The following is a 13,462-nucleotide window of genomic DNA, read 5'->3' on the forward strand; positions in this document are numbered from 1 at the left end:
CACTGACCAATACATGGAATAACCCCACTGCTCCCCCTTACATCTCCTCGAGTTACTGCACCGCTTCAAATTACACATAATGCATGGAGGGGCTGCATGAATGGGGAAAGTTTGAGTTCAAAAGGATGAAGTCTGGTCTTTGTGCTGGGACTTATTTGGATGTTGACTGCTTGAAGTATGCACAGGAGTTATTCATACAAGAACAAAATGTCAGAGAGAAACCAGCATGAGTAGATTAAAATAACAGCATAGTTTGGTTGCATGAAATAAGACTCCTTCATTGAAGGCACTGGCGTGAGATAGTATCTCAGACATCTGCAGCGAAATCCAAGTAAAATCCTGAGGATTAACTGCTGAGCTTTTGCTTTGATAGCACACAAAGACAGATCTGTCAGTCTTCTCTTACCTGCCTGACATTTCTGGGCCTGTCCTTGACCGGGCAGCTTTGCCGAATCGCACTCTATCTGACCTCTGTGTCTGATGAGAGGCAGCTCTGGCTCGCAGTTTGCTTTGTGTTGCAGCCAGAAGTTAACTTTAGCCTCGTTCACACAGAAAAGGACACGGTCCAACTCCTGACTGGAGCTACTAAAGGTCAGGAAGACCCATCGCAGCAGCCCGACACTAAACCTCAGCCTGTGTATCCAACTGCTGCGTATGCTAAGTGCTTTTCTAACATCACTATCACTGCTATGAATCCTCTGGCAGGTCCTTTCTAAGAAACACTGCGAAATCCCCAGGAGACGCGACGTGTTTATCAGCTACGCCGACACAACCTGACGTTTTCCAGGGTGATCTAAAAGCCCTCTGCTGTGTGACCTCGCTGAACTAAAAACACGCTCTGTGTTGCATCTCCTGCACAGCTGGAGAAGCTGGAGGTGAACTCAGCAAAGATTTACACCGGTGTGGAAGCACCGCTTCACTCGAATCTTAATGAAATTGTTTTACGCCCGCCAGATGTTTCCTACCTGCTGCCATATATGACTTTGCATGCGTGTTGTAAATAAACAGCCAGGTTTAAAATATAAAACATGAAACAGTCACCTTTGTTAGCTGCCAATTTTTTTTAAATGCAGGAAAACCCCTGTAGGACCTGGATGGATATATCTGCATTTATTATATTTATTTATTGGACTTGCCACAGATTTAATATCGGTGCAGTAATATATAACCGAGCAAACGCCCACAATATTTCAGACGTGGAGCAGATGATACGTTTGTCGTGTAAATTATGGTGAAATGAGGAGCCCTCTGACACTGCTTGTCAGCCTCTCCCCTCAGTGCTTCCCCACTGAGCTGTGAACTGTTGGCCTTGCTGTGACACCCTCAGTGTCTCACAACACACTAAAAACCCATTTGACAACAATAGCAGCCACAACTAGGACAAACACTGTGCTCTCATCATCTGACTCCATTCAACCTTCCCCGTTTTTATCGTCCTCCAGCTAAAAAACACATCAGTACTTCCTTTGACCTTGCTCGCTGAAATCTTGGTTAAGTGAGGCTGTGTTTGTGCGCCAGAGCACGAGTTCATTAGAGGCCTTTAAGAGAGGTTTTCATGGACACAGAAGTCCATATGGGCAAAGCTTTTAGTGCTAATTTAGTGGTCAGCTGTTGCCCCCAGTGAGGCCTAAGAAAACACATCAGGCTGCAGCCATCTCATTGACCTCTTGGCAGCTTTCTCTTTGTTTCACATCGGGCTGATTGATTTGCAGCATGGCTATATTGAGCCAAATGAGCCACATGGCCTCCGGTGAGAAGAAGAAGAAGAGAAAAATTTTTTTTTGAGGAGCATTTCTGTATATTTGCGTCGTTGCTTGTGGCATCTTTCTGTTAACTTTCCTGGCGAGGTGAAATCACACTCTATTATGTGCACTGTGACACTGCCTATCAATCTCATCTCCACCTCTTCATTTGCTGCAGGATCATCCCCCACTGCACTCAGCCCTGCAGGCCAGGAGAAGAGGGGCAATGAAAGCCTGCATGCATCCCCAGACTGCCTCTGCCTTGTAATTTTCTCGGTTTTGGCTCAGACAGGAGCCAAGTCAAAACAGCCTCACACCTACGCTCACACACCTACAATTTGCCAGCGGCCTGGGAGGACAGAGCCGCAGATGTCAGCCATTAGGTCACACGTAGAACTTTAGAAAAACTCTAAATCTGAACTTCTGTACATGCAACAGGCAGACAGATGAGCTTGCACATTGCTGTTTCAGCTGTGTGTAATTTACGCGAGTGAATCTTTGATTCCTTTTTTTCTTTGGGGTTACTCACGCTGCAGGACAAGTGTAGTGTGTGGGGAGCGTTTGGGTTTTTAACACGGTTCAAACTAACCGTGAAAAACAAACTCTTCATCATCGCGTCTTACATCTTGTGACAAAGTGTGAAACCGCTGTGGTTGACATGCAGAGCAGGAGCGAAGTGGGAGGTGCATGCGGCTCAATTAAAGCCTCAGTAAATTATACAGTACCTTGGGGTGTGAGGGCGATGCAGCATCCCAGAGCCATGACAATGCACGGTGGTTTAAACTCACTTTAAATCCGTCACCTGAACAGGAACTCCGCGTCCTTCGTGACTGACGGTCCCTCGGCCCTACTGACCTACAGCCCCTCTGGAACATCTGCTCACACTCCACCCCCATGTCCCCATCCCCACCCAGTGCAGGGTACAGATGGCCCAGCCGTGCCCTGACTTGGAGACCACTAATCTGTTTATGGTGTGCTATAGGAGGAGAGGAGTGTTAATCCAAACCGCTGAAACAACACTGACCGCTTAACCTACAATGAAGGATCGCGGAGGGTACGGAGGAATGCCGAAGGATGCACGGGACAGTGCATGTCCTGAACTTTTGTGTTAAATATTGCAGTTCATTCTTTAAATAAATAGTTTAGATGCTTTGAACTACTCAAGCACAATACTTTCTAATCAAATTTGTTAGTGAAAGCAAATGCAAAGCATCTAAAACTAGATGCATGGCACTCACCTGAAGAAAAAGTAAACAGACCAAACTGCTGGGAGACTTATCCTTTCATATTTTTTCTGTAATCAAAAATGAAAATGCTCCAATGTAACATCTGCGATTATTAAAGAAAACAACGCTGCTCTCCTGCTGAGTGTCCAGTCAGCTGCTGGAGAAAGTCTCCACTGAGGTCTGATTAGGAAAGCACAAAGAGTAGAGTCCCAGTGCCAGTAGGAAAAAAAACAATAATACCCCTCTCCCCAGTAATCCGCTCTGAGCCCAAATCCACCCAGCTGATGGTGATGTCGCTGCCGCCGCTGCTGACCAGCTGCATCAGGTGGGGCAAAAGATTGTTGACATTCAATAAGAAACCAACAGGCTAGCTGAGGGAAGCTTAAGAGTTGCTGAAATGTTGAAATGTTGCTGATTATAAGAGTGATGAACAGGAGAATTAATGGCAGAAATATAGCATAATATTAACCAATTAAAGAGCCAGCTACATCTGGCTGCTCTTATTCACAAGAAGTAGCCAACTCAGGCAACTCCACATGTTTGCTTTTGCAGGTTTTTCACACTGCTTGCCCTTCCTGATGCAAACATAAAGGGATTTGTGCCTCCTCTAGACATGCTCCCAACTGCACAGTATAACAGCCCCACGGTACTGGTGACTCCCCACAGACCCTGGATCCTACATTTCCCATAACTGCACCATGATTGCACCTCTGAAGCACTTTTTTTTAAAAGAGAAAGCTATTATGCTTTTACTTACTTTCTCTTTACCAAAGGTCCAAATAACGAGGCTCACAGGGAATACATACCACGACCTCATTATCTGGAGGTTTGGCTGAGTTTAATATGAGCATCCAACACTGGGACAGTTTATATATGACAGAAAACTTTAAAAAGCATAATAGGTCCACTTTAATATTAAACTCCAAAGACATAAAAGCACTTTGAGGAAATCTATCATGTTTAATCAGTCATAACTCTCCAGAAAAGAAATGGGTATGTGGTTATATTATACATAGCAAAAATTAGCCAAGGGAACCTTGTAAATGAAGTTGCACTTACTTTGCAGCTTAACTGAGCACTTTTCAATACAAGCCTCATTTAAACCACACACAGCACTTTGTACACATACTCTAAATTGCCTTGGGAGCATTTAGGTTCAATCCCTGGGATTGAACCAGCATCCTTTCAACTAGAAGTCATCACACCAAATATATCCATAAGAAAAGAGCCCTTTGTGCTTTCATGCCCCTGCTTATCCACCTGTTTCACAGTCTTTGTTGTCACTGCTGTAGAAGGTGTCACTTGCTTTTAAAGCAAGGGTAATGTGGTAACTGTCCAACTTAATTGGTGTATTTAGCGTGTAACATTTAAGTGGCCCTTGGGATCGTTTCCACTCTGACACTGGACTTGCACAGACTGGTCATAGTTGAGACTAATTCTAGTACAAGTAACTGAAGGTGTTCCCATCTGTCTCTCTTCCTACCACACCTATTCAAACAGGCACTCCCTCAGCTCACCTGGAGCTTTGATGTGGGCTCTGCTTGGAATGCGATGCTGGGAACCAGGAGGTCCACAGGGGGGGTAATGAGCCTTTTTTGCAGCCCGATGCTGCTCTCAGGTGCCTGCAGGTACCACAGCAAACAGCTGCTGAGCAGTAATCAAACTGCTGGTTAACTTCCTAAAGTGCTTTACTGTCCCTCAATATGAGTCAGCTAATTATCCGGCTGAGAAACGAGGAATACGCCCATCAGGATCACGATTCTATTTATAGTCCCATAAAAGTGACATTTCAATCTACCTAATCTGTTCTTTAATGACATCACCACGGCGGGAAAAGCACGGCAGGAGTGTGAAATTATTCCTGATGAATTAAAACGCACTAAAGTCTGCTTGTGTTTCTTGACTTGAGGTCAGCACGCAGGGGTTGGCAGCGCTGCAAGCCCACACACGAAAACCCGTCTGGTGGTGAAATGAAATCACACGTGTACTTTCAGGAGACGCTGCTTTAGATTTTGGACCAGCGCCTGGAGCGCCAAACTGTCTGTCTGCTTGTGTGCCAGGAGGTACAGTGAAGGGTGAAAATGAAGAAAGGGAGGGGGAATCCCATCAGATATCACAGTTTTCCATTGTAAAACATTAAAACACATGACCTCGTGATAAACCTAATGTTCTACTGAAGGCAAATAACAAGGAAAATGCAAGAGCGAAGTGCATAAACACACAGACGACCATACAAGCTTGGAAAGCCCAAAAATATATTCATCAACAGGAAAGAAATTTCAAAACCACAACCCCAAAGCTTCCCTCCTGCGATACAATCCTCAGCAAAGCTATAAAGTTTCTGAAGTTTATCCATACCCTAAACGCACACACGCAGTTTTTAAATCATGCTGGTTAAGAATTATTTGGAATAATATCTGAAACTCTGTTGCTGCTGAGCCGAAATCCTCCCGAAGATTGACGAAGGCTCAGAGTTGTAGAAGAGGAGCGGTGCGCGATTGTATCCTCAGCTGCTTTAAATTACCACTACAAAGTCTGTCGGCAGGCTGCGGTGACTTTGAAATACTTTCCATTTTGAACCCTCCACAGCGCTGTACATCGCAGGGTAGGCGTGACGCCAACAAAAAGATCTCCCTCTCTTTCGAGGGAGACGTTTCTGGTGGGGAAAGGAGGAGGATGTGTTGAACGTCTGACGTCCTCAGAAACATTTCCTTTGTAAACTTTTCCAGCTTGTGTAATGTTCACGAGAGTGTGCGGCGTGTTTTACAGCACGGTAATGAGCAGGCAGTTTTGCGAGAGCGTCACTGCACATTTATGCGACGCTGAATCCAGACAAATGAATAAATAGAAAGGGTGACCTGGGCTTTCATATCAACAGCAGATCAAATGGCTAAATGAAATGCGAAGGCAGTTGCTTTTGGGGAGTTGTAGCAACTTGTCGCAACTTTTAGCTCATTACTTTGGTTTTACAGTAATGCTTTGCTCTCTTTATGGTGTTTTTGCCAGTGTATAACAAACCCAACAGCCCACCGGGTGTGAGTTGACCTCCTGTCAATCCTACTGTTCAATGGATGTAGGCTAAATCATGCATTGTTCAATCATACTGGAGTTCGAGATCCTTGACGTAGCCTCTGGGTTTGAAAAATAAAGCCATTGCATTCTACTTAGTGGCCAGCAGGGGGTGAGTACAACAAAAGCTTCAAATTACATGAAAGTCTATGGAAAAATGACCCTTTGGTTCACTTGATTTATCACCTCATTAAACACTTTCGTGATTAATTTATGTGATCAACTGTTAGTTTCAAATCTTATTGAATACTACACGATGCTCAGTTTGTAAACAGTGACAGTGATATATATATAATAAAGATGGGCTACGCTTGGTGCAAGCATCAATTTCTTTCTTTTAACTTCTTATTTTCTCACTCTGACACAGTATATATAGATACTGTATTTTTTTTAATTAACAAAAGAAAGCTTTAGAAGACTTAACTAGAAGAAAATGTTTGCAAATCTACTTATATAAGATTCTAAGCAGAGATTTAAAAGTGTATTAAGAAAAGATTTCGGATAAATGCAATTCTGAAAGCTAAACCTGCAGTTTTAAACCTCCCTCTTATTCTACTGATCCACCAAAGAGCAAAATAAGTACATCTATCAAAGTGCTACTAAAGAATGACAACATCCAGGGAGAATCCAGCTCTTGCAGCGATGCGGTGCAATCAACCCTTAGTCATGCTGAACAGCTCAAACAGCATGAGTGGGAGTTTCCACTGCACTTCTCAGCTCACTGTAATTAAATCCTGATTTACACTTATCAGGAGCAAAAACAATGATGAAATCATCTGGAATTTACCGTCCGCAGATGTTCTCTCATTAAAATCTTGTAAAAAGCCCAAACCAACTCATTCATATTAGCTTCACTTCGAATCGACTCTCACTCTGTGTTGTGAATATTTCATTACCCTGCCCTCGCCATACAACCTGACCCCCTTGAATACAGGCGTACGCTCTTTGACTCACAGCTTCTAAGCGATGAAAAGAAAAGCCTCAGTATAACAAAAACTGAATGAGAGCAACTCCCAGCCAGCAGAGATGGGCGATTCATTTTTCTCTCCTCTACATGCGCACTCAGCGGGGTCGGGAGAGGTCAGAGCCGATGCATTCAGCAGCCTTTTACCTCTTGACCTCTAGACACCTCATTATTATGTCTGCATACAGACTGTGGGGTCAGCTCACATCAGCAAACACTCAAGTAAATCACCAATTTATTGGCCACTTGTTCACAGCCTCGTTGCTGACTATAGATATTCAGTTTTCAGATGCTTAGTGATAAAAACTACCCATTTCTACATTTTTAAACTTAATAGAAAAGCAAAAAAACACTGAAAAGTTACAAATATAAACTATAAAAAAAAGTAATCGAGCAGTTCCTTAATGCACAACATAGGGGAAAATGTGAAAAACACATGTAAGAGAAAAGTAACAGCCTATATTTTTAAGTACACTTAAAATTCCTTCAACCTTTAAATCAGCAAGGAGCTCATTTTACAGCTCTGCCCTCCTGATTTGCTACAGAGGCCTTCGGGAGGCTGCAGCACGCCCTCTCATATCACATCATTTAACGGTCTTTGAGGTCACAGCTGACTCCTATTGGGCTGTAATGGCCCTCCCGCTGAGCTTGGCACGGGTTCCTGCTTTCCCTGCACCTTTGAAGTACTCACACACTCAGACTCAGCAGAGGAGGAAGGGGCGTTCCTGGGCTGGTCCCAGCTGAAAAGGCTCTCTGGGTTTCCGTAGCCTCCAGGTCCACCTGGCCTATTAGTCTCACAAATTAAAACATTCGCCCTTTGACCTCCTGCTTTTGTTCCGTCTCAGGAGCACCCAGAGAAAGGCGAACTTTTTTGGAAGAGATTTAAAGAACAAAAAGAAAAACTCATTCCCATCTTTACTGGAAGTAAAGGTAGTGTTAACCACAAGGAAGAAGATAATGAAAGCCCCTGAAGTCAGAACAAGCAGAAGAAGTAACCTGAGCAGCCTCGGCACGATCAGCTCTGTCAACATGAACCAGAAGGCTTACGGGAAAACGGTTGCATTCAAAAAGGTGAAACAAAAGTGTTTTTTCCTCTGTGGTTGGACAGGACGAGCGAGGAAGGAGCGAATTTACCTTTCCACATGCACAAAGCCAAGAAAAACAAGACGGGAACGAGAGATTAACCTGTCAACAGGCTGCATTTATGCTGCGCACATTATGTAATTTCAATACAACTCCACATGCATGACAAAGCAACATTAGACATGGGAGGATGTGTTTAATTGAACCGTTCCTTTGAATATTTAAACGTGCGTTACAAAATGTGTCCTGGCAGGGCCCGCTTAGGAAGGAGGCAGCTCACACCTTACAAATGGCTTGGACCAGACCACTACGCCAAGTCTATCACAAGATTGACACTCCACCAGAAATTCAGATTCAGAAGACTTTATTCATCCTCGAGGGGAAATTGAGAGACTGACCTTGCCGACCATACATACAATACACAAACATCTCATTGGGGAGACAGGTCAGGCTAGGTAGCACTGGCCGGTCGACCACACGAGCAGCGACCCGGAACCGAACAATGGAAAATACACAACATCAGGAAAGACAAGGAGAAAAAAGAACTCCCCCCAGACAGAGCTCCAACAGGGAGATCACTTTGAGAACAGAAAAAAAACGAGGTAACCGCGCTAATGCGTTGACGCCGTGCTGCCCCGCGCACAGGGCGATCCGCAGTAACTCGCTAACGGAGATTTGCCGCATTAATGCAGTTATGGCGTTAACGTCCTTTCAATGAGATTGACGCTGACAGCACTAATATTAAGTAAACTTGTTGAAGTACCCAACCCTCCAACTCCGTCCCTCAGCAGTGGATAGAGTATGAGAGGAACTAGCATGCCCACAATCTTTGCATCGTCCTGTCTTATAGGTACCAACCAGGTCTGCCAGCCCCAGAATCCACAGTCAGTCCCCAATGAGACCATCATCAGGCCTAACTTGCTGTTTCACGATCAATAAAAGCTGTTTAATCACATTTGGAGATGTGGTTCCTGCTAGTAAATGAGGAAAAAACAGTAAATTGAAACATTTTGTTTTGCTTTTTTTTAGGACTTTTTATCAATTTTCATTTCTTGAGGGATTGATGGCCTGCCGTGCAAAGGCAAACACAGTGCCGTGTCAGTCATAATAGCATGTGTGTTAAGAGTAAATAACTCTTTCTCTTGTCATAAAACAGAAAACTTGCAGAGTCCTGTCTGCACGCTGCCGCCTGCCTGACCTTATGTGTCTCGTATAACTGTTTCACGGTCGCACTGGCCTATATCTGCGTTCTGCTTTGACTGAAAGGCTGCACACTGCTTAGTGTTTAAATTTTAAACAAAAACCAGCTCCTGGCGACAGAAGCGCATCCAGTGTGTTGCACAGCTGCTCATTTATCAGCTCAGTGTATGACAAGCTGAGGGGTCAGAGGGTAGGAGCCTACATGGCACTACAGTTTCAGGTCACAGGCGGAGCTGCAGAGGTTACGGAAACACTCGAGCGATTACAAACTTACATGCGTGTGTAATGTGTGCGTTCGGTATCAGTGAGGGCAACAACCTCACACAGTTGGAGAGTCGCTTTGTAACCTGGCACTAAAGGTACACAGGAATATGCAGACTGTTATGTAAGTGTCTGAATAGCTTAATCGCAGAAGGTTTTCACCACAGTTTCCTGTGTAAACACTGAGCTGTGTGAGCCTCAGACTGTGGTTTCACCAGTTTACTGGCATCACTCGCCGCTCACATGGAGCACAATAAGTAGAACAGACAGAGTGTTCGAGGGGAAAATAGGGAACCCTGAACGCAGACATGGAGCAAGGTGTGGTTTGGAAAAGGGATGACGAGGGCAGATTTGGCGCTGGACGATCGCAGTGGAAACCTCGGTTTAACAGACAGCTATGGTCAGACTGGGTTCAGCTTTGTAGGAGAGTGACCTGCGGGGGTCTCAGGGAAAGTCATCAAGAGGGAGCGGCATTAGGCTGAGCTGGGCTGACCCTCACACATTTCTGTCTGCTGGGAATCAAATCAGAGAGAGAATACATCGGCGGCCCGGCTGGTCCAAGACAAACCAGTCGCTGGCAGGATGGATGGATATGCACAGAGCAAACCCAGCAGGCCTTAGAGGGAAAACAATGGAGCACCAAATCCTGGCGGCTTCCAGCACCACACCCAGAAAGCCCCCAAACCCACAAGCTTCACCAGGAGGTGGAACTATTTAGAGAGAAATAGCACTGCTAATACAACACAGTGTTTCCCACACACAGACTTTCCTCTATGGTCCTGGGTTTTGTGTAGTTTTGGGCCATGTTTTGATTTAATTGTCATGCTGTTCTCGTGTTTTTCATGTTCACTTTTTCCTTGTGTCTTTAGCCTCCCTTTGCCTTTCTCTCCTTGTTTCATTCCGCTTTCTTTCTTGTTTCCACCTCCTGTTTTATTTAAGTAATATATTTCCTCAGTGTACCTTTCCTCTGGGTCTTCACCTCCTGTCTTTCTTCCTTTCTCTGAAGGCCTAATTGTCTTCAGTTAGGAGTGCATGCCTCCATTGTTTAAATTCCTGATATGAATCAGCCAGTGCAAGTGCACTTTTTATTTATTTTTGGTCTTCTCTACAGATAGCCACACACTTTGGCGTTTTTTAAACTTGTACACCTGCAGTCCAAGATTGCAGAGTTGTGTCAACGGCCAAACTCAGGACCTTCTTGCGACAGATCTAACCACACCACCACTGTATAGTCTGCATTCATCATAAACTGTGTATTGCTTTTAATTTAGTAGGAAAGCTTGGGCACAAAGTCCTTCTAAGAGCAAGTCGCTCAAGAGTGGGTGAATGTGGATGGATGTGGTGGGTACCCTTTCCTCATTTCTTTCCTTTGTTCATTTAGATAATTGTTTCAGTTATTTGTGCTGCTACATGTTATATTTCAAACAAACATTGTTTTTTTTGCACCTTTTTGTATATTCCCAAACGCCTTTCCCAATTCCAATTCCGTTTCAGTGATCTCCCTCTGGGAATCTTCTGACATTTGTGAGTCCTTAAATTGATGCTGTGATTATTATTCCTAGAGATTCAGAGGAGTTTGGGGTTACAACATAGCTAAATGCCCAGTAATGGCTCAGTGCAGACGCTAACAATATTAGAGATACAGTCAACCAAAACCTTTAATTAAATACATCTTTACTTAACTTTAACGAGTAGAGAGATAAGTTGAAATGCTCCCTGCTTCAGCTGTTCAATACATTTATTTGAATGCTTTGTCTGCTCCTTATAAAGTGTCTTTAACCGTCACAAATCCAATCCAATCACATTCACTTCACCGAGAAACATTTTCTCCAGACCAGCGTGTCGCCCACTCGGAGCCGCACCCTGACTCTCCCAGGACACACTGGGATTATACCACATGTATCTCTCTATTGTCGGCCAACACAAATATTCAAACGTACACTGATGATTCTGTAAAGCAGTGCCCAGCTGTAGGAGTGTGTGTGCATAAGATTTCCACTGAAACAGAGCGTGCGTGTTTACTCATTAACACAGCGGTGCGGAAAGCATCAATGAGCTGGAGTGGAAATCACAGCTGGGCTGTCAGCGCCACACTGACACCTCATACTAACTCGTGCCAGAAGGTTTCAGAAAGGATGCCATTGTGTGTATTATTTTAAGCTTTGCGTCTCCATGGAAATGGGCACATGTGCACGGACACGGGTGCGGTCTCTCGCAGCTCATCGTACCTCAGCTGTGGAAAGGAAAGTACAGCCCTGCAGTGAACCCTGAGTCCTCTGCAGATGTGTGTATGCGCAGCAGTGGGAAATATTAACTATCAAACATACAAGAATAAATTATTTGTTTGGAATTTACAGGCTCAGATGGGTTCCAGATGTATGTCAAGTGTTAGGGGTACTTACCTATTCGTTAACGGGAGAATAAAGGCAGAAAGTCGGGGGGCACATGAAAAAGAAAGAAAGAAAACACATTAATAGTTGATTGCAGCAGGATATTAGAAGAACACATCTTGTTATAATTGAAACTATTTATTCAGCTCAGATGAATCTCTAGAGGTGCACTACTGTAGTAGCAGGGTTGTTTTTCATTACATCGGGAACAATCCTGCTTTGCTTCTCCTGAGAAAATCTTATCATCCCGAACAGGAACCAAACATCTTCACCTCCCTCTAATCTCTACGTGCGTGCTCCCCGGAGGCTTTCTCTTTTGCAGAACTTTACAGATGCCAGACCTGCCGGGCTACGGCTCACGCGTCGGCAGCCTGGCTCTGAATGCTGCTCTGTCCTGAGGGACTTTCCTGAGAAAAATAAAGAAGTGGTCCCGGGTAAAGGCTAGAAAAGAAAGTAGGCCTGACTCTTGAATATCCTGCTGCCCCCGGGGGGCTCGTTCATGTAAGTGCCTCGTGAATGGCAGGCCGTAGGAACAGATGCCAGGAAGCCTTGAAATCCTGGCGGTCGCTGGTTATTATGCTTCGTGGGACATGCGCCATCAAGCTGAAAGAGCAAATATTATTTGGGGCTAAAAAGGAGGAGATAAAGAGCAGCCATGCCCTGTAGAGTTGCTTTTATTTGGTCCGGGCTTTTTGTCTTTTCTCTTATAATTCCTGCATGCTGTTAAGTCTTTTCTAAGGACATATTTCTCTTGTAGCTCTTACGCCCTAACTTCTACTGACCTGCAATCAGCAGCATTTTGGTAATGATGGGTCCCGTTGTTATGACATGATGTAAAATTAGTGGGTGCAACTGAACACATGGCACCCGTGACACACTCTGTTGGGCGTGTGGTGACAGTTTTACGCAAGTCAGAGTTCTTGAGAATACCAGCTACTGCGTTTGTTTTCCCCCTCAGACACATGGATACATCTCCAGCAGAAACAGGAGTATACAGCATGGGTGTGTCCAGCAGGCTGGAAAAGTACGTCAAACTGGTTCCAACTTAACGTCCCCATACATACTTCTTAGTTTCATGTTGGCCATGTGGGTGCAAAATGTTTGCATCAAGCAGTTAAGTTTTTTAAGCCACTCAGATCTCCAGAGATTTATCAAAAATAATGGAGGTGTTGCAACTTGTTCTGTTCTTTTAAGACAGAGAAAAACAAAAAGACTGATCTAAAAGGCGATAGCTACATATCTGTGTGTGCGCTTACTTCAATGACATAAGAAAACAGGCAGCTTACCAAACCAAACATTATGAAATCGGCAGATATAATTCAAAAGGTGCTTTATACAACTTGCAAGCTGCTCACCTGACAAAGTTGAGAGGAAATTAAATACAGAGCGCTTGTATGCACACATCAATCACGGTGCCACATGGTGAAATCCCCAGAAAACTGCTTTACACTGATTTTCTGCTGTGGATAAATTAGCCTAGCATCTTTCATCTGTACAGTCCTGTGGAAGCTAAAGTACAACCTGTGA

General features: G+C 44.3%; 1 protein-coding gene across 3 annotated transcripts in view; it reads right to left on the reverse strand.

Annotated features, from left to right (window-relative positions):
* Positions 1–13,462, reverse strand: part of nhsa (Nance-Horan syndrome a (congenital cataracts and dental anomalies)) — a 67,286-nt gene that overhangs the window by 16,825 nt on the left and 36,999 nt on the right. Inside the window, exon 1 of one of the 3 annotated variants that reach the window (XM_080877042.1) lies at positions 2,468–2,611. The exons of the other annotated variants lie outside the window; for them this stretch is intronic. Coding sequence (XP_080733168.1) covers positions 2,468–2,504 — 37 coding nt within the window. The 5' untranslated portion in view covers positions 2,505–2,611. Of the gene's footprint in view, positions 1–2,467; positions 2,612–13,462 lie in introns of those variants that run through there. 3 annotated transcript variants of the gene reach the window in all.

The sequence above is a fragment of the Rhamphochromis sp. 'chilingali' genome (genome assembly GCF_963969265.1).
Source record: "Rhamphochromis sp. 'chilingali' genome assembly, chromosome: 3".
Taxonomy (NCBI): Eukaryota; Metazoa; Chordata; class Actinopteri; order Cichliformes; family Cichlidae; genus Rhamphochromis; species Rhamphochromis sp. 'chilingali'.